The 21,957-nt window shown below is 45.2% G+C and overlaps 1 protein-coding gene across 1 annotated transcript in view; it reads right to left on the reverse strand.

Moving 5' to 3' along the window:
- LOC138453423 (CD109 antigen-like) overlaps window positions 1-21,957 on the reverse strand; it is a 1,481,241-nt gene that overhangs the window by 812,235 nt on the left and 647,049 nt on the right. The window contains exon 16 of the mRNA XM_069606256.1: window positions 15,569-15,640. Coding sequence (XP_069462357.1) covers window positions 15,569-15,640 — 72 coding nt within the window. The remainder of the gene's footprint in view (window positions 1-15,568; window positions 15,641-21,957) is intronic.

Consider the following 21,957-nt stretch of genomic DNA (forward strand, 5'->3'; position numbering starts at 1 on the left):
TGTTCGGCAGCTGCTAATGTAACCCTGAATTACGCCTCCTTACAAACTGCATGTACCAGCGCCTCGATGCCTAAGGGCTGTAGCGCACCCTACAAATCCAAATAAATAAAAAAATAAATTGTGCTGCTCGTAGCACGTATTCCAAAACATTATCCCCGAACCGTAGTTGGTACTTATGTTTAGAAACCTTGAACAGTTCAAACGCTCATTTAAATTATGACCCAAATGAAGTTGAAACTCTTGTATCTCCTCATCAAGGAGGAAAGGCTGAGTTGTCCTTGCCCAAATTTGAATCTGCGAACTGCAGATCACACTCAGACTACCGTAGCAATCGTTCCACCCACACATGTTAACTTTCCTTTGTACCGTGTGGCACTGCGACGGCCGCAGCCGATATAAAACAACACGCCAATGCTGTCCTCTCAACTGCAGTGAATCTTGTTGTTCGTAGTAAAAGCCATATTAACATCTTAAAATACCTTTCAATTAAAGTCATACCGTGTGGCATGACCGCTATAAAACACCCAAAGCAAATGTCACCACAACTGCAGCTAATGATCCTAGCCTGTTGTAAAAGCAACATGCACATGTTAACTTATATTTACTTAACATTTATACAAATGCTGCCATGTCCTATTAAATGACCTCAATGATGCAGCTGCCCAGGAAATCTGTGTGCGAAAAAGATGCAATTTAAGCAGAAAACATGACATCTTGATATGGGGAGAGGATCCCTGGGACTGGAAACATTGGGCCTCATTACAAGTGTGGCGGTCAGGAAACGAGAGTGCCAGTAAGCTTACCGTCGCCCTTGTTTCCGGACCACCACACTACGAGTCTGCCTGCCAGGGCCGCTGCACTCAACAGGTCTTACCGTGCCAGGCACATCAGCCCCGGTGGGCAGTCTCTTCACAGAAGAACCGGCACCGTGAGCAACGGTGCTGGTGCTTCTGTCTGCCCACTCCCATAGCGTCTTATGGAACTCTATGGGAATAGGGATTTACGAAATCTGGTGCCTGACCTAGCACTAGGTGTATGCTACTCCTATCGCCTGGTCTTCCCAGGCAGTTCCCCCTTGAAATACTAAAAAGACCTTGCCCACTCTGATCTCCGGCCTCACATAGCTATCTATCCACTTGCTGCAGGTACCGCCCTCTTCGAGGAAAGCCACGCAGGCAGTGGCCGGCGTGACGACGGGGTAATGCATCCGCACATGCTGCAACACCCAATTAGCCTGCGTAAACACAAAATCACCCTTTGCATTCAGCTGCGATCGCGGTCACCTTCAGATGATTTGCTAACTAATTGACTGTCCTGCGTTGATAAAACTGCTGGCCTGCAAATGTAGCTAATGTCCACTGGTGTAACCACTCTCTCCACCTGCTGATGGTGTTTTTCTTCTCACTTATGTACATCACCTCAGCCACAACTCAGAACTCTCTGGAAGCCAACTGTCCTAATCCTGACGCATACGAGAGCCCACCCAAAACATGGGTCCATGGCACAATGCGAAGAATGTGTCAAAGGGGAGCAAGTGTGGGTTCTTCGCTACATTCTAACAAAGGCAGCTCGTCTGCCTCATAAATCAGAGACATGCCTGGTTGCGTCCGTCGCCAACTGACAACAGATAACTCCGCTCAGACTTTAAACATAGTACAACAGGAGTTCATATGACAAAAAGCATTGGTCCATACAAATGAAAATCTAATGTGCATCTAGTTAAGTGCATCTAGTTAAGTGCAGTCATTTTGCTCCTACTTCGATTGCATGCACAGCTACCCGGCAACAGCAGCAAGCCTGCAGGCACGAGCAAGAGGGTCAAGGCCCGGCTGGTGCTTCGGCCATTGCACAGCCAAGCATCAGCAAGTTGCCATGCCAATGCCACACACTGCTCCCGAACTCCCCTGTCTCTTTATTTTTTAGATTTACAGTACCAGTGGTTTAGCGATTAGGTGGTTTATGTCACCAAAGCGCCAAAACCAATAAAGGAAGGAAGGTTAGTCCGAATTACCTGCGTCCATGAAAACAAAGCTGTCTATCTTAAAATATCTGTAACCATTCAGATCAAAGTTACTAACATCATTATATCTTCCACTATCACACCTGGTCTTTCGGAAGAGGTCATTTCCCAGGGTTTCCTTTGTTATTGAGAAATGCATCATCTCATAGTGAAGAATTCAACCCACAAGAGAACTGGGAAAATGAACCTTTTCTACCCGAAATCCAGGTTTGAAATTGGTCCAATTCAAACTGGGGAGAAGAATCACCTCCAATCCCCCTTTCTCCCAATGGCCCTTGGCGGGTAACCATTGTCATAGGGGAATGGTATGTGAGAAACCTGGGGGTTTTCTCAAAGGTAGTCTCCAGGGAACCTTGTTCCAGGTGGCCAGGGAAGGGCCATCGCTCTTGGATCCCAATCCTGGGGGTGGACAAACGAGGGAGGATCACCTGGATGGGTGATCTTTGAGGAGTGCAAATAGAGGACCCTCCAGCGAGATGCAGTATTCCACAATCCTAGCAGAAGGGAATAAGGCTCACCCTGAAGCTTTTATAGGATATTCAAACACCTGTCCTTTACAGCCTGGCCCTAAAGATAGACTATGAAGACATTCGCCCAGTAAAGACAGGAAACCAGTTTGCCTTAATATCAATGATATGATATGATCGTTTATTTATATAGCGCCTATACACAATGTGTTTGAAAGCGCTTCAAGGCAAGGGAGGGAACAAGGGAAAATACATCCACATTCTTACAGGCCATGAACAGTAAGGATGTGAAATTAACTATTGTACTCGGCCTGACGACATTTCAGATAGTGCAAGAGCTAAGACATAGATAAGGAAGGGAGGGGGAAGAGTGGGAAGGAAATGGAAACAGACAGGTGACTACCTTACTAGGCCTGATGACATTTCTGGTAGAGCCGGAGAAAACAAAAGGTGAGGGAGAGGGGTGCAGAAAGGGAGGGGAGGAACAAAACGAGCGACTATCATACTAGGCCTGACGACATTTCAGATAGTGCTGGAGGGATGGTGGGGAGGAAAAAAAACAGTAATGGGAGGGTGGAGGAAACAGACGATGTTGCTATCATATTAGGCCCAGGGACAATTCTGATAAGAGTAAGTGCATAGAAGAAAGTAAGGGGAGGAGATAGGAAAAGGAAGAAGGGAAAGGAGGAGAGAAAAGAGAGTAAGCAGTGAAAAAGAGTGGAGAAGCAAGAGTGGAGAGCGAATACAATTGCAGAAGTCAGTAGTAACACATAATGTTGCAAGCCAGGATACAAGATGAAGATGGGAACAGCATGATTCAGGGCCACCATGATTACAAGATGCAAAGGAAGTCCAGCATGAGAGTTGAGAAAGAGTGACACACCGTGAATTAATGAAGTCCATAAAAGTCAAATCCAGCATTGGCCACAAGACAGTGATGGTGAAGGAAGGCACCAGGTGGGCGGGGCTTGCTTAGTGGTGAAAAAGAGCAACAGGCAGGAAGGGACCAGGTGGGCGGGGTTTAGGCCAGGTGACCGAGATCCACTTGCACCTGCTCCCCATCTGCAAAGGAAAAGAAGCTGGAGGGCTCCTTAAGTAGGGAAACAGAGCGGGAAGCAGGAAGGCACCAGGTGGGCGGAGCTTGCTAAATGGTGAAAAAGAGCGGCAAGCAGAAAATCACCAATTGGGGGGGGCTTGCTAAGTGGTGAAAAAGAGTGGCAGGCAGGAAGGCACCAGGTGGGCGGGGCTTAGGCCAGGTGACCGAGATCCACTTGTACCTGCTCCCCATCTGCCTCCCCTCCCTCAACTTCTCCAAACTGTTGTAGAAACCTGTCACACCATTCTTTGATATTTCCATCTAAGATAAAATGGCTGTGGGAAGAGATCTGGCTCTCATATTGTCATCCCTCTCACCATCATTGCAAGAAGGGGATGAGATGAGAGAGATCTAATAGGTCATCCGATTGTCTACGATGAGCTCTATCCCCCTTTCCAAACACCCCCCTACTGACATCCCCTCTGCCTACTGTCAACCAGACCCCTGGTTTTCCCTGAACTCTCCTGAGACGCAGAGACGCAGAACGAGCTGGAGCCAGAGAAGGAACCCGAGACAGACCAGCTAAGATGCTATGGAGCACCCTGAGGGAGGCTGGCAGAGCATGGAGCGCTGAGAAGCTGAGAGGGCCCGAGAGAGCGGCGAGAGAGCTGTGTCTCCAAGGAGCCAGAAGAGGATGGCGTGGAGAGCTGCCCTCTAAAAACAGAATCCTTGAAGGTGTTCATTGCCCTGGGCCGGAGAAGCTGCCCAGCAGTGTTGGAGCGTCGCGTGAGGAATCCCTGACCTCTACACATAAGGCTACGTTGATCACAACCGGTGAGTTCAAAGCCAGAAGGGAGCCCAGTTGGTGAAAGACGCATAGCGTGAATGTTAGGGAGAATTCTCTGTTTAGGCTGAATTTCCTAACCTAGTGAGTCCCCCAGCAGCTTTGCTGGATTTTTGGGGTTTATTTTTTTCTCCTGCCAAGAGTGAGACTCTTTTTACCCTCACTCTTGGACATGATTTGAGTGTCTTCCTTTGACTCTAGATGTGTTTAATGGGCTATGGGGTCTTTTACTCCATAGGGCTTCATGTATTTTTGTGATGTGTGTTACACAGCACCCTCCGTGCAGTAACACAGGGGTGTAATAGTGACCCACCAGTATGGACTCCATACCCTGGGACTGACTACTGTCTCCCAGGGCATGTAAAGTCACCATTGACTTTACTAGTCTTGAATTCTGAACAGAACCAGTACAAACCATCATATTGTGGACGTACTGGCTGGGGCAATTCGATTGCCCCGGGGTCTGTTAGTCGAGGGGGCACGTCTCCGTCCCCCCTGATCGAGTTTTGGCTGGTGGCAGTGGATACTACTTTTTATACTCAAGCGCAAATATTTCTCTATGGGATTTTCCCATTGTTCGAGGCTACTATCTTTATTTATTTAATTACGGTAGCCTCGAACATACCACCGGTGTATTTATTTATTATTAATTCTCCGGTTGGTATTTTTTGGCAAAACTCGGTTCTAAAATGGCGTTGGTGTTCTCTTCTGTGACTCCAACCCAAGTCGAGCCCTTTGTTCCACTTTTTGGCGGGCTTCTCCACAGAAGCCCTCCAAAGTGGTGCCACTCTGGGGTACTTAGGGGGGTGGAGGGGGATTTAGGCACCCTGGACTGAGTTGCCTAGGCAACTCAAGTCGCACTCCGTCCTGATTGGCCCAAGTGGTGAGCCGGCCGGCTCACCACTTAGCATGTTTGAGTGACAGCTAGGCTGAGTGAATGGGGTTTTCTGCATAAAAGCAGGGCTTTGGGGACTGGAACTTCAGAAGTCGCCACAGGACCTAAGAATCCGACGAGGGAGAAGCTGAGCCGACCTGCCATGACGACACCACCGGTGGAGCCCTGCTGGACCGTCTCACCACTTTTCCCAACGACAGAGGAGATCTTCCGCCGGAGAGTCTTCTTTCTTTGACTGGTGGGGATAACCAGTTTCACCGTCTTTTCGCCTTCCCGATGCATCTCGTGGCCGCCTTGCCTGTGCCAAGCACCCCGGCAACCGGAATACCACGTTTTACCACGACCGCGAAATAAAGGTTAATACCTTTAACCGGAAAACTCCGCGGCTGGTTTCTTCCCTGGCAGTGCAACGACCTTCATCTTTCCTCCAAGTCGAGATCTTCTCTTCCTCTGGACGACGCCGATGCCAGGAACAACTGCCACCGCTGGAGGATCCTTCCCACTTAAGGTACTGTGTTCCGCCTGGCATCCCTTGCCACCGACTGTGCGGGGTAGATTTAGCCCCCGGCTTTCGAACCTGGGTTAGCCTGGGACACCCTGGCTAAACTTTTCTGAGCCTCTCTAAACTCTTTTCGAACTCTCTGCAAGACTTTCAAAGCCTAGTGTAACTGTGTGATCTTGGGCGCATTTGTGCTCTACTCTCTCTAAGAGTGGGCCCAGCCTATGGACTTTGGCTCACAAGTGACTTTTGCTCTTCTGCCTTGCTAAAAGTGTTCCCAAATCTTAGAGTGGTGTATCTTCACATAGTCTGCCTTTTTCCCTCCCTTTTTCAAGAACTTATTGGAGTGCCATCTACAGTTAAGCGCTCACCTCTTTCTGGAAATGAGTGGTGTCAACTAAGACTTGTCTGATAAGGAATAAGGGTTGTATATATTATAATAGTAACTATGTTTAGAGTGTTTTACAAATAAGAGTGCTGGAGTGTTTCAAACCGTGTGTGTTTAAATAAATAATGATATACTTTGATACCAAAGCTCTGGTCAGTGTTTGCTTTTCTATTGTGTCCGAGTGCCTATTGTGTATACTTTGCATACTGCCTAACTCTTCTTGAGGGAAGTATGACTGCTCAGCCACAGCTACCAGGTAAATCTGGGTGGTACAGACTGCTACCAAATGGGTTTACTGCCAACACCTGTAGTCCTAAATCTTTTGCAGTGTTCCCAAAGGGAACTGCACAGGTTTCTGCCTAACAGGTAGAGATAAAATGTAGCTAAACGAATAGTGTGTGAATGATAAGGAAACAAAGTACCATAACGTGTACTTTCACCCATTATGGAAAGGAAAGCTGAAAGTGAAGATATCTCTCCCAAGTGCAGGGGAGCTGTGCGAAGTTCGAAGTGGAGCTAAACGTAAGGCATGAGTGACAGAGTGCTTGGGGCACGATCGTATGAGAGTCAAGGTGTCGAAGTGGTCACGCATAGAACAAAGCATTTGAAAGTCTCTGATACAATGATTTGGTGAACTGTGGAATTGTTAAGGATGGGAACCCATGTTGAATCAAGAGTGAGAATCAAGATTTAAAGAATCTTATGTTAAAGCCTTTAAAAACAAACTTTGTATAACTTGTGAAATAGTGATTGAAAGCCAGGAGCATTTGAAAAGTATTGGAACTGTAAATTGTGGAATTAAGAGGGCTGTGGAACCTGGGAAACCGGAAAGCCCGAAAGAACGTTATAAGAATCATTTAAGTCTATGGAACTTGGGTGATCCCGAGCAGCTCTACCTTGGGGATGGGAGCTGTGGGGCAGCTCCAGTATCGTTGAAAGAACATTGAAGAAAGCTGCAGAGCTACAGCAGGGCTATCCTGACATTTGCTTTGCTACACCCTTTTTATGTTGGCCAAATCCCTACACAATATCTATTCAGAAAATGAGGGCAAGATTAGGTTAGGCCCAGACTTTCTTTTGTTTTTGACAGACAGACTTCAGACTTGTATACATTTTTGTTTATGGTTGAGATAACTCCCATAGAGCGTAGGGCAAGATAGGAGTTATCCCAACCCTTTGTCTTAAATAAAGATTTTCAAACTGTATCCTTGTCTCTGTGTCTACCTCTTCTCACCATGCCAATCTCACACAATATAGACTTTGCCTAGAAGACCCAGTTCACTAACCTGCCAGGTACTGTGACTAAGGAGATGTCCTTCTCCCTTGGTGGTGGGTCCCAGACCCTTCTTGATTCCTTACAGGTTGTCGCTGATATATCTAGTTCACTACCCTGCCAGGTATTCTCTTGGCTCCATTTACATAAAGCAGTGTCTTTGTTTTCCTAAAAGGGTCCGAGACCCTGGTTCTTGGGCTTCCTGTGCCCTTCTGGCTTCCCCCAACAACTGGTAGAAATCCAAGGGTATTCTCACTCCTGTACCCCTTCGATACTCTGCGCACATGGCCAGGGAAAGGCCATTGTTCTTGGATCCTGGGGGTGTAGAAGCGAGGGAGAATCACCTGGGTGGAGGGTCCTTGAGGAGTGGGAGTGGGGTGGCCACGGGCGAGTCATGATATCCCCCTTTCCCTATTGACTGACCTTGCCCTTTCTCTGACATTCATCGGTTGCTATAAACCAGTTCCCCTTTTGTCCCCACACTCTCACCACTTTAGTACTGAGACGAAGAAGAGGCAACTGAGAGAAATGAACACCACACACTTTGACCACTGTAGTACTGGGACGAGGAAGATGGCTAAAATGAGTTGTAAGGGTCAGGCATGTCCCTTTAATTGTGGTCAGACAAGTCTCATTGGAGATCCACACCTGCAGCCTGTCAGGGGGCTACAATTGTACAAAATGGGACTAGTGCAGAGAAGTTGGGAAACCTGTGTGGGAGAAGGTAGCAGGAGACTCTGCTACTGAGTAGGCAGCCGTGGTCGGACCGGAGGAGGCGCCAGGATGCCGACGATCTGCCCAGGAAGCTTATACAGCCTGCGGCCAGGGGGCTGTGTAAGTGAACCAAGTTGAACTTTGAAAAAACGAAACAAAACTATTGCGTATGGAATACCGAAACAAACGGAAATCTAAATACAGTGAAACCAATGCATTTTGCGAACTGCACAAAAGAGAACTTTATAATAATTCAGCAGCATGAATGCTTAATGACCACCAAGTGGAGTGGAATACTGAAACCAAGCATTCTAAGGGTGGAATGGAGTATACCCATATTGTTAAAGTGAATAACCAAAATGGTCAAATGAAAAGCAGTTACAACAGAGGGCACAAGGGTGACAAAGAGACATAAGAAGGTGGTTGTGACTAAAATACCCTGAACAGAACATTTATGAAAAACTGCAGAGCCGCAAGGCCTAAGTGTCTGAAAGCATGTGTAACAAGTAATGGCAAAGCCATGAGGCTGAGAAGAACAAACCAGGATATTAAAAGTTATCACATCGAACACAAGAGCCAGGGAGTCAGGGATCCTGGTTGCGTCACCTGTAACGGGTGGACCGTTTCATCTGACAACTGTGCCTAGACCACTGAGCCCTATACATTGAGAATTCAGAGACATTGCTGTAATGAAGACAAAGTCTTGGGGAAGGGAACCGTGAGACTTGAGGTGTGACATTGCATGGTCTAGGGAACAAAGACCCACACTCTTTTGTTTTCTGTGAACAGTGGTGCTGGAAACTTGGGAAAGGGAACCCGGAAGACTGGTTTTGAACTATATTACCAAAAACTGGAGAAAGGTAATCTTAAGACTTTTACATGGAACTGTGTTGTACTTGGGAAGGGGAGCTGAGAGAAAGTAATGAGCTGTAAGAGGCTAAGAACTTTGTTGAACACTAATTTTGTTGATTTTGACATCCCTACACATTGGTTAGTTTTGGTTGTGAGCCATTTTAAAGCCCTCCCAGTGAATGGCTGTGGAAGAATATCAATACTAAAGGAAAGAAGATCAGCATTAGCCTACTGAGAGCTTTATCTCAGCCACAGCCAGAAGACAGTAACTAGAAGGAGAGTGCCAGGGTGATCCCTATCAGGTGGATGATGATAGCCTCAGCCTTACAACTCGGAAGAAATATTTATTGGCAAGAACAACAGCAAAACTTAAGTACCCTGGGTAAGAGGAGTGATGGGAGGAAGAGACAAGGGAAAGGAAGGCATGTTGGTAGGCATACACACATCTTTCATCTGGTTGTGTCAGGCCGCCATGAAATGGCTACTGACCCCAAAACATCCAGCTACATTCTGGCTGGAACAGCTCATCTGGAGGTGTACAATGGTTGACATTTCTTCCCTGGCACAGGCTCGTGCCTGTGTCCCCTGTGAAGAATCCTGCGGATCCCTCACTGAAACCCTGCCTAAAGTCTCCATCCAGGTGGCCGTTTCCTGATCCCAACCTTGGGGGTTGTGTACTGCGGGAGGATCACCTGGAAGGAGACAGGGCCCAGGTGATGAGGAGATTCTGTATTTTTCCTCCTCTGACAGGAAGATTCTTACCACTGTACCAAAAGAGGTTATGGCCTTTTGTCAATTTAATGTCTCAACCTCATATTAGATCTAAGGTTGTGACCCGAAGGTTGCAACATCATAGCAAACTATACCAAAAGGAAAGACCTTTTTTGGAATCTAAAACTAAATGCCCTCCTCCATCCCAAGGGTACAATGCAAAGGATTGTGGAAATGTCTTTTCTAAAAATATCTTCCTCTGTAAAAGCTAAATTTCACAGCCTCTCTACTAAAAGTCTTAAGGGATTATGATCTACCCGTACGAGTAATTCAGAAGTAGAAACACCTAACTTAATTGAAAGGAACTAGAATTCTAGAGTTACTGAGGTGAGGAAGAGGGCTGAAGAGATATACAGATGTAGTAGTCTGGCAATTAAGCACAGTAGCCACTGTAGCAGTCAGGCAATTAAGGTGAACAGCCTGCACCTGAAGCCTATTCCCAAACCTGTGAGGCATAAAAGGCCCCAGCAGGAAAGCAGGAGTAGAAGGAGCTGTAACAGGGGTTGGAAGGCTGGAAGTAGAAGCAGAGGAGAAGCAGGAGGCTGGCAAGTCACAAGGAAGTGGGAGCACAGAAGGAACGCAGGAACGTGGAGATAGCAGATTTCAACTGCAAGTTCTGTGAGGGTCCTATCCTTCCAAAACCTGAATTGCAGAGGCGGTGCAGTGGAAGACGAGCTGGAAGCTGAGTTTTCCTCATGTGAGCTGAGTTGCTGTGATTGCAGACCCGTGACCGTGCAGGAGACTAAAGCCAGAAGCAGAAGGCGAGCCGAGGGTCTCAGGAGTAAAAGGAATTCCTAATTGAAGTGACCGGACCAGAGACACCCGTGTTGGAGAACTGTGTGGTCCCAAGTGAGCCAGAAGTAGTAGCAGTGATCGAGGAAGTAAGGGAAGCAGAGAAACCCGCAAATGCAGTGTCCCTGAAGCTGGAGGGTGACGCACAGTGTGCAGACTTTGTGAGCCTGGCTGGTAACTGTAGCCAGTTCCTCAGTAACTTGCGTATTGTTTGAAGCGAGTAAAAGTAGTACTTGAAGTTTGGTTTACAATGGAATTGTAGCACTTGCACTTATTCTAAAAACTTATTCTAAAAGCTTTAACACTCACGTGAGATGGGAAAGGCAATTGATTGAACTCTTTTCTGACTAACAAAGTGGTTATGTGTCCTTAATTGAAAAGCAGGAACACTTGCTAGACCATTTCCGAATAACTAACATGGATGTTATACAACTTACAAGCAACCCTATGTGAAAACTACATCAAAGGAAGGTCATGTGTGCCCAATTGAGTTCTCCGAAGGAAGTCAGAGTTGCATCCTATGACATTACACAGGAATATAATTCTATAGACAAATTTATACTTGAAAATCTACCTTAAAGGGTAACCGCGTTTGCCCAATTGCGTTTTCACTTAAAAGACTGAATCCTATACTGTATCCAGAAATTACATTCTTTCTTATTCCAAGAAGTAAAGAGTCTAAAATACTGAAGAAAATAAAACACATTACCCAAACCAGGAGGCAACCCCTTTTCATAGTGAAACCAGTCTTGCAAGAGCTAAATTGCTATCCACCTACACTCTGAAGTTGTCAACAGTCAAGTGGCCTAAGATAAAAGTGTGGCATTGTTACCTGAAGCTTAAAGAGTGGCACTATGGCTTCTGGGTAATTACATGGGCAGAAACAATGTGATTAAAACTGGGGGAGAGGAGTTAAATGCCTGTGAAGAATATTCAGAAGTAAATTACAACCTGTGGTGCTAAGGACTACTGAAGATAAAGAGAAGTAAATCTTGTGGGCAGAAGCAGGTTATTCTTGGGGCAGTCAGAAAGTCGGAAGAGGCAAAGAGGCTACCCTTTTTTAGAAAGTCATTAAAAGGAAGAGTGCCTTGGCTACCTGAAGGGGTCCAAGAGTTGTCAGATTCTGCCTAAATGTCTCCAAAGTACAAAGCAGTGTTCGTAGTACTTGAACTGTGGTACTTGAACCAAGTTGTCAGCAGATGTCACATTGAAGTGGTTTGAAGTAGCAACCTACTGTGGGATAAAGGTGACAGCTCTCATAGTAGCAAAAATAGAATGGTGATCGTTGAAAGGGAAGCAGCAGCCAAAAGAGAAGCATCCTGACAAATATACCAAATGTACTGAAGAAGTGCAAACCAAATGTAAAATTGTAATTGAAGTCCTATAGAATTGTGTATTATAGCCATTAAGGAAATAGAGAACCTTCTTCTGAACTGTGACGAATTATCTTTAAGAAGAGACAATTTATCATCCGAACCAGGGTTACCATGTGGTGCTATTTTCTTTGCTGGCAATTGGAAGGGGATATTTTCATCTAGGAACAAGGAAGTTTTACCAGTGGATTTTTGTTTGATGAACATTTGCTTTGATTTGGAGTTGACAAGAATTGTTTCAACATTTTTCTTTTCCTTTGAACATTTTGAAGTTGAATTTAAAGCCTGGGGAAGTGATCTTACCCAGGACAGGTGAAGGCCATTCAGATATTTTTTAATATTGTTTATTGCATTGTGTTGCTATACAATTTCCATTGTATGTTTTGTTGTTTAGAGTGAGGGACAGTTTACCCATGCTAGAGATAGTTCCCTTAGCCTATAGACTAGGTAGGGAATCCCTTGATAGAGTAGGGCAAGCAAGGCTTTGTTTGAAACCATTTACTTTAATAGAATGTCCTATTTTGAGAAAACTATAAGCAGTTGTCTGCCTCACATTACTGACCCCTCAAACCCTAACACCCAATCCTTCTCTCCTTCCTCACTGAGTCATAACAGTCTCATACCTAAGCGGACCTCGCTTGCAACACCTGGTCAAACCTCTTCACTGCCTTTATCCATTGGCTATTTATTTATCTAGTTTTCACTTTGCCACCTTTACCCCTTCTCAACTCTAGACCCACAGGCCGACAGTGTGCCAACTTCTTTGCCTCCACTCCTTCAATTGTCTCCGTTCTTTCTCAAATCCTCTCTTCCTGCTTCCTCTCCTATCTCTCATGGATAACATCCTCCTCATTGTTCCGTCCACACGCTTCCTCCTTCTAACCTGCTTCTAAGAACATTCTGCTCTATCACTATGACCCACTCCTCTCCTTTCTTAATAACTCCTTCTGATATTAATATTCACCACATCCTCATTGTCCAGCTTGGTCCTTTGTCACCTCCTCCATATTCTCCAGCTTGCCCCTGCTCTCCCCCTTCTTCTAGCTTCCTCCTTCCAGTCTACACCTTACTGCTGCATGGCCCCCTTTTCCCACAGGAAACGACGGGGCCATGGAGCAGGATACACAGAGGCTCCATCCTCTCACCAATCCTTTTTAACCAATACATGGAGCTGCTGGGCCTACTCTAAAGAGCCTGATATAACCATCCATCAATATGCGGACAATACCCCATTCTGCGCCGATCTCTCTTTTGGGGGCCAGGTAGGGGTCTTAGTCACAGAACCCAAGATGGCTACTAAACACAACATTTTCAGCCTGGCATGAGAATCCACCCGTGGATTATTTTGTAAATGAATTTCATGAACTCAACTGTCAATAAATCTATTTAGGTCTACTTAAAAAAAAAAAAAAAAATCACGGAAGGTTTTTTCACCAAACAAGTGCTGTTCACCTGAATTGTACATTGCAACCAATGGGAAGCCCTGAATGTATCATAGAAAGTCAAAGACAAGCTCTTGTGAATGTCAATTGTCAATAGCAAGCCAACAGATGCACATTATATATGCTTCTGTTACTTCACAACTTTCTTTACAAAACATTTCCCCGAAATAAGGATCTCGTCTCTCTCCCACAGACCTCCTAAAAACAATCACATCCCATGAACCTAATTCCTAAATTGACTTTATCATGCCAGCCTCCATCAATGAACAATTGATGGGCCCGGCGCTCAACGCACTCCTCAGCCTCATTAATGCCTCACTCACTGATGGGTAATTCCCGGACACCTTCAAGACTGATCTCATATGACCCCTTATGAAAAAAAAATCCCTAGAACTCCGACAACTTGGCTCATACAAACCTCCCGTTTATTGGCAATATCTTGGAAAAGGTATTCCCTACACAATTACTAGCCAGAATCTAACAACTACACCTGAACGACTATCAGTCAGGTTTCCGCCCCAAGTGTAGCATAGAGACAGCCACCATCCAGGTGGTGGATTATGCCTTCCAAATCCTGGATAAGAGTGGCTCATGCCTCCTAGTACCCCTTGACCCGTGGCTGCATTCAACCCAGTCGACCACCAAATCCCCCTCTCCTGCCTCGCCGTCAGGGTGGGATTCTTTGGTGCAGTTCTGAATTGGTTTACCTCCTACTTTTCGTGCAGACCGCTGGCAGTCCAGATGAGCACATTATATTTGGACTGACTCCCCAGTCTCTTGAGGAGTCCCTAAAGGCTCCATCCTACCACTGATCCATTTTAACCTTAACATGGAGCCTCTGGGAACATGCCTCAAAGTTCCCGAAATAGCCCTCGATCAAAAACACGGACGATACTCAGTTGCACAGGAGAATAAAAAGCCCACAGGACATCAGTCATCTCTGAGGTTACCTAGCTATCATCAAGTCCTGTATGTCGACTGCCTACCTCAAAATTAAACCATCTAAGACCAAATTCCTCCTGATCGCTCCCCCCGCTAAATAACGTGTCCAACAATGGCTCAATGATATGTGCCTAGAAGGATTTAAGCCACAGCTATTGGATATTGGACAACAGCCTATGCTTACAGAAACACATAGCCAAGAAGGCCCAAACAGCCTGGCTCCAAATCTCTACCCTTCTCAAAATAAACCCTTCTTTACTATACAACACTGTAGTACAGGCTCTTGTGGTATCAAATCAATGGGGAAAATGCCCTCCTAATGAGGCTCCCAGCCACTCAATTGACTCTCCTAAAAGCAGTTCACCATGCCACAACACGTCACATTACAGGTGAATGGAAATGTTGACTGAATCACTCCTGTCCTATGCAAACTACATTGGGGAAGCCAGGCCAGGACACTGTTCAAGACTGCATGTATCATCTACAAAGCAGTCATAAGTTATACACCAATGTACCTGGCAGCTAAACTCAACATATGTGGTGGCACACAGTCCTCACACAGCAAATCAACTAACCAGTTTGAATCACAACTTGTCTTCAAAGGGCAGACTGCAAACTGTCCATCTCTTGCCATGCACCCACCCTCTGGAACTCTATCCTGGTTGCAGTTCAGAATGCTTCCACAATTATTCAGTTTCACAAATCTCTTAAAACATATATTTTTCAACAACCTCTAACCAAGGACAAATTCCAATGGATGCAGAGACCGCAACACACAGTAGTGGGCTACTGTTAAATGATGCCAGCCCAAACACTGGCTACTCTCAACCAAGTTTAGCTCTCTGCTGCTCTCGATCTAGTTCCATGCCTTAAGCAGTAAAATTAACAATAAAACATTCAAAATAAGGATCTCAACATTTGTCAAAGTTAAAAATGTTTGCATTTAAAAAATAAAATAAAAAATCAGCAGTCCAATTCATGGTCCAACGCAATGATCTCAGAATTTTAGTGACAATTACACACCACTCAGCATGTGGCATCTTGGTTTATTAAGCAATCTGAATCCCTTGACAACATTATAGTACCATAATACAGAGTAACCCATTCAGCATTAGATATATTTATAAAAACACACAAACACAGGAAAGCCAGAGCAAAGAGGAACATGCATTTCAGATTTTAGTCTCAGTAATTATAGTCAGAAAAAGGAGAAAAACATAAAGTAAACTGAATTTAGTTTAAAAAAAAAATAGAATATACCTCAAAAACCGCTAGGGAGTTAATTATCACGCCTTGAAAATGGTCACTGAAGTCATTTAGTTCTTGGGTAACCTAGAAAGAAACAAAACAAGAAAATAAATGCAGCTAACTGTTGGCAGGATCCAGAAAATGCTTATCTGCCAAAGATTGGTGCTCACCCTAGCAGAAACGCCTCAAGAAACGTAGATCATCAACACTGCGTATCAGTAATAAGGCAGGTCTTTGATTTCAGATAGTCAATCATCATGGTACTTAGGATCAAACCACCTCAGAAAGCAACAGATTATGGATTTGATCAAGTCTACTTAACAGATGAAGCTTGCAGAAACTGCATTGAAGTGGATTTATGGCAAACAAACAGCATTCAAGGAGAGACACAAGTGTGATAGTTATTTTATTAGGGTAAGTGAGTAGGGGATGAATCCCTGTTTGGAAAGATGGGCATTTAAAGGTTTCTGGATATTTTAGTTTACGCTATGGTAATTTACTTCCCTTAGGAAGCGCGTTAATAAGGTTACAGGGAACATGTCAACTTTGCCTGGGCTCAATGTTAGTGCAGGTGGATCTGAAAGTGCGGGCCCTATGCTCTGTGTAGGTCTCAGATATTTTGGCAGCTTTGTGGGCCAATGGTCAAATGCTCGACGTGTTGGTAAGTTGGTAAAGATTCTGTGTGGTTGTCTTTGGTCATTTTGCATCACAATAGTGCGAAGGAGAGGGTGAAGAATTATGTTGATGCATTTGCAGTGGGGTTGTGGTTGTTAGGTAAAATGAAGTGTAGAGAGAATGATCTTGGGCGTGACGAAAGTTCATGGCATTGGCCTATGTTTCGGTGTGTGTTCAGAGTGGCATTGGCTAGGATCGGCCATAATATTTACAAATACCCTCAACAAAATAGTTTCTCACTATTAACTCAGAAATGACATGTGTAGTAAATGGTCTGCTTCTTTGTGATGTATCAGGGATTGGAAAACCCTGTCCACCCAGCTTACCCTCTCACTAGAACCATGATGTAATGAAGATGACAGTGAGGTCTCTTGTAGGTTATCAGGCCAATATGCACACTTCAGACCACAGCCTTTATCACACCCCCTGTGGTCCATCTCTGCAACTGCAGGAGGATTCGCATTGACAAGGGATGACACACACCTCCACTGACTCCTTTGACCTGGGCAGACCACAGTAATCTTGCTTAGGATGGTTCTTTGAGACTTCATTTAGGAAGGGTGTTTAAATAATTCAGTTTGAAAGCTGCTTCAAGACTTTGCTGCAGCACACTTCATGAAGTATATCACATAACTTTTCAAACTTTATGAAGTCATGACATTTTTACCAGGCAGCATTAGGTTTTTGCAGTCATTTAAGTATCAATATTTTATTATTTCTGCAATAAATGGTTATTTTCTTGCCTCTGCGAACCACTTACACTTGTCGAAAAAAAGAAGTGGGTGGAAGAAATATTCATGCAGAACACTATTTGTTGAAATTATTTCTCACAAACCATTTAGTTGCAAGTCAAAAAAGGATGATGGAGCCAAGCATGCCATTCATCACTGGAGGCAGCAGGGTACGTGGTATACAACTGCCATTTCCTCTTTATCTCTCATGACTTCCCTGGTAATGATGTTTGGCTACATCCTTGTGACTGAAAGAATGTGTGTGCATCCTTTGGTCTGCTGTGTGATCATCACATTTTTCCATACCTAAACACAAGTCATTACAATAATTTATTAGAACCAATCAGCTACTTTTTTTATTAACTCTATTTGAATTTACTGGAAGGGCAGTCCCCCATGCACGATCTGAAGAGGTTAGCAGGTGCCATGTTGCCGGAAGGCCTGCCTGCTCTTTGGAGTGGGGTGCTGCTCCCAGATTCTGCAGCCCATTGCCGGGACCCCGTATCGGAGGTGCTCGGGAGAATGCATAGATGTAAGTGCACCTTTTCCAGAGAAAACAACAAGAGGAGAGTGTGGCGCGCGTTGATTGGCAGTGTGTGGACTGTAAAAGCCCCTGAGGCAATATATAGTGTTATTTATATATAGAGGTGGCCAATACAGGTGTTTCCTGTATTGCGCGATTCTTCTACCCTGCTCCCCTCACCCTCTTTAGCCTACTTCAGCAGGAGTCTGTCCTGACACATTCTGGTTTCACCATCACCGTCTTGTGGCCAATACTGGATTTGAGTTTTATGGACTTCATTGATTCACGGTGTGTCACCCTTTCTTAACTCTCATGCTGGACTTCCTTTGCATCTTGTACTCATGGTGGCCCTGAATCATGCTGTTCCCATCTTCATCTTGTATTCTGGCTTGAAACATTATGTGTTACTATTGAATTATGCAATCGTATTCACTCTCGCCTCTTCCTTCTCTACTCTTTCTGACTGCTTACTCTCTGTTCTCTCCTCCTCTCCCTTTCTCTCTTTTTCTATCTCCTCCCCTCCTCCCCTTACTTTCTTCGATGCACTTGCTCTATCAGAATTGTCCTTAGACCTAGTATGATAGCAACCTTGTATGTCTCTTCCCCCCTCTCCTTACTTGTCCCCCCCCTCCAGTACTATCTGAAATGTCGTCAGGCCGAGTATGATAGTTAATTTCACATCCGTACTGTTCATGGCCTGTAAGAATGACATTGTATTTTCCCTTGTTCCCTCCCTTGCCTTGAAGCGCTTTGAAACACATTGTGTATAGGCGCTTTATAAATACACTATATCATAACATAGCTACTCCGCCAAGAGGAAAGGTGACATCACAATAATATAGAGTGAGAAAAAGATAAGAGAGAAGAAACAGGATCTCCTCCATTGAAAAGGAAAGGCAGCACTTCAGGTAAGATAGAGGTGAGGTCCAATGTATAGAGGACTGATACCTCCACTCGGCAAAAAAAGGGCGTGCCAGGAGGTAAATTCCCTCTTCCCGCATAGAGGGGTAGAGGATGGGTCGAAGCCATTGTTTAAATAAGTGTTGTGTAGGGCCATTATATGGCGAGCCTGGGATACCTTAACACAACTTAAGAGGGCTTAAGGCTGTAAATGTACTCGTCTCGAAGAGGAGGCTGAGGAAGGGTCTAAACCATTGTGCATATAATTGTGTTTTATTAGCTTGTGTTTTAAGGGTTTTTTAGAATTTTTGTAGTGTGGAATGGCGGGTGTTGATCTGTCTGAAGGGAGGTGTGGTGTAATAAGTGTATGGTGAGTGGGACAAAGAGAAAGGGGGGGAACGAGGAGTGCTGGCAGTTGCGGGAGAGCGGGGTAGATCAGCAGCGTTGGATCAGTGGTCAAGAAACAAAAGATTATTATGAGTGCAGGATTAGACACAACTATGAGTTCCCTTACCCCACTTGAATACATATGTATAGCGCTCCTGCTGTACCAGGAGAAAATTAAGTACCATAAGGAGTGGGTCATTGATAAGAGAGGAGGGATGTACAAGCCTTGGGCCAAAGAAGGAACAAATAATAAAGATGTTTTGAGCCACATGAACACTTATCTAGCTGCAAAATATATGGGGGAAGAAGTTGAAGAATAGGAAAGGTATCCTTAAGCTTTGGAGAATGATTGAGGATTTGGAAGATATCCCAGATAAACCTAAAAGGGGAGACATTGTAATACAAGCACACTGTATCACTACTGCACCTTGTGCAACCCCTGCACCTTGTGATACACTTACAACCCCCACAGCCCCACCACCCCCACAGGGGTGTTAGCACATGCAAGCAGCTGCAGGTTATACTAACCCTAAGTATGTGCCCCATGCAGCCCTGCGATGGAGAGACCTCGCCCCCTATGAAAACGGCCCCCAGCAGCGAATGCCACATGCGACCCATTAGTTATAGACACAGAGAACGACTTAGAAACAGTGTTGCGAAGGACAGTGGCAGAGGTAACGTGATAAAAGCTAGAACGATAACAAGGGCAAATGCTCCAATAGACACTGATGAATGTAGAGCGGGTTTATATTTTATTTAGAATTTATAGTACTGCAATTAGGGATGTACATGTTGAAACAAAGGATTGCAATATAAGAGGTAGTGAGAGGCACTACCATGGGCAGACAGTTTAGATTATGAGTCAATCAGATCAAATGTCGATGCAGGAGTAGCAGAAGAGGGGTAATGGGGAATCAATGAAGAACAGGGAGATGAGATGCTGCCAAGGGTAACACAGAGTAGAGAGTTTGTGGGTTCTAAAAGTAAGAGCGTGACCAGGCCGCACTGCAGTCTTAAAGGGGAAGCGAGGGGGAGAAAGTTACAGGCTAAGCAGGTGGGAACACAGTTTCCATTGTTACATAAAGGCCCCATCAGTGCACAGTGGGTGCCCTGGCCACACAGAAACAACTTGAAGGCACAGCCATCATCACAGCAGGAGCAGGTAAGTGGATAAAAGCACATATAAAACATACCACAGACATTACACTACCGGTAGGAGACATGAAAAGCTTGTTTGCCGAATTATTAGGAGACACATTGGATATTTGGAAAAAAGTAGGTTACCCAGGAGTACGAATGAGTGATGAAAATCCTGATGGGGCACATTTTAACAACTGTGGGGCTAAATGCCTTAAGGGCAACATATCCTGACACACTGAAAATTCATTCAATTTTGGCATGCATTATGAAAGAAGATGAAGACTTGGCACAATAAATACTTCAGATTCAGGAGATCTGGAAGGATGAGACTACAGCAATATTCTATCATCTGTTAAAGAAAGGACTTCCAAAGAGGTGCAGAAAGATTTGGACAAGGTAGTGGGGAATGAGGCTAAGGGATGGGCAGAGATTCAGGCAATGATAGTCGATCAGTGGGCCCGCCTATGAAGCAGGTAGAACATAGAACGGCCCCGGTAGAAACGAAAATGGCACTGGAGTGGACAGAAGTGTACCAATGTAGTTCAGTGTGAGAAACCTAGGGCTATTCTCCCATGTAGACCCAGAGAATCCTCTATTCAGGTGGCCAGGGGAGGGTCATCACTCTTGGATCCCAACCCTGGGGGTGGACGAGCGAGGGAGGACACCTGGATAGTAGAGCCCAGCATTGTTCTCGTGGGAGTACCCCAGGTGAGACGCGGTATTTCAACGGGGTGGCAGGCGAGGAGGGGGAAGTCTGGGAAGCCTTTGTGGGATATTCAGGTACCAGGGTCCCTAATCCAATAAGGAGGTGGAAGTATTGGATTAGAACAAAAACAGATAAGGAGGAAGGCCTGATAAGAAACACATCGTTTTAACCTCAACATCTATTTGTCTTCCCCTGGTTTAGACCAGAGAGAAAATAAATCACCCCGGGTATATACGGACGGGGCAAAGGGACTTCCCCCTCTTTCTTTTATCAATCACCTTATAATGATTGTGCCCCTAAAAATCAATTTCCATCAGAAGGAGAACAGAACGCTGAGATCCTTACCCTGTGTGTCAGGGGGCGTTGCAGCGTGGTGAGGGAGCAGTGTCTCCAGGGAGCCGAGTGAGGCGTGCTGCAGGCTGTTGGCCACATCCAGGCCAGTGCTCCTTTCCCTGGAACACGAGTCAGCCCCAGGAGCATCTGAGGGGCAGACGTTAGGACCCTGACCTCAGTCTACAGATCCAGAGGACCCACTTACCAGGGCCACGCTACCGGGTGAGTTTCAGATAGCAAGAGGGAGGGAAACTCTGTAGCATTCAGGTGGCTGGAGCGGGAGGAAAAAGGAATGAAAGATGCAAACATTGTGAATTGGAAATGCGAAAAACAATGAAAGCAGAAGAAATATTATTAATCAGAAAGCTGCTAGAAAGTAAGAAAAGCCAGAGACACATTGTTAAGAGGAAAGCGAAATTAGAAAAGAGGGCGCGAGAGTCCAACAAGCCAAAAAGGGAACAGGGTTTGCAAACGACTCACAGACAGGAAAAGGGCGAGAGAAACCCAAAACAGAAAAGTAGATACGAATGACCCGAGAGAAAGAAAAAAAAGGTGCAAGCATGCACAAGTAAAGCAGAAAGAGTGAAAGAAGGTGCAAGTGGGCACATGTGAAGTAGAAAGAGTGAAAGAAGGTGCAAGTGTGCACAAGGTGCCAGAAGAGTGATTCAAAGTATAAAGAGTGGGGCCAGAAGTAAGAGTGGTCGCGCAGGGGAGGAGCAAAAAGACCAGCATTTTTTAAACGTCTCTGATGCTAGTCATGAAAGAAAGAGAAGTGTTGAAAGGTACATTCTGACAAAGTCAACTTTTATTTGAGACCAATGGGGCCTAGACTTGGTGAAGGGATCCCTAGATGCCTAACAAAAGGAACTGGAAGAACCCCAAGAGACCCAGAGACTTGCTGCAAGAGCCCTATGTGGAAGGTTTCTGACTGTAACCCGTTTAGGTTAAACTAATTCTTGAAACTGGCAGAACGGCACCTGAGGGTAAGATTACCTGAAACCAGTCT

This window comes from Ambystoma mexicanum, chromosome 4p (assembly GCF_040938575.1).
Source record: "Ambystoma mexicanum isolate Mex_15411 chromosome 4p, UKY_AmexF1_1, whole genome shotgun sequence".
NCBI lineage: Eukaryota > Metazoa > Chordata > Amphibia > Caudata > Ambystomatidae > Ambystoma > Ambystoma mexicanum.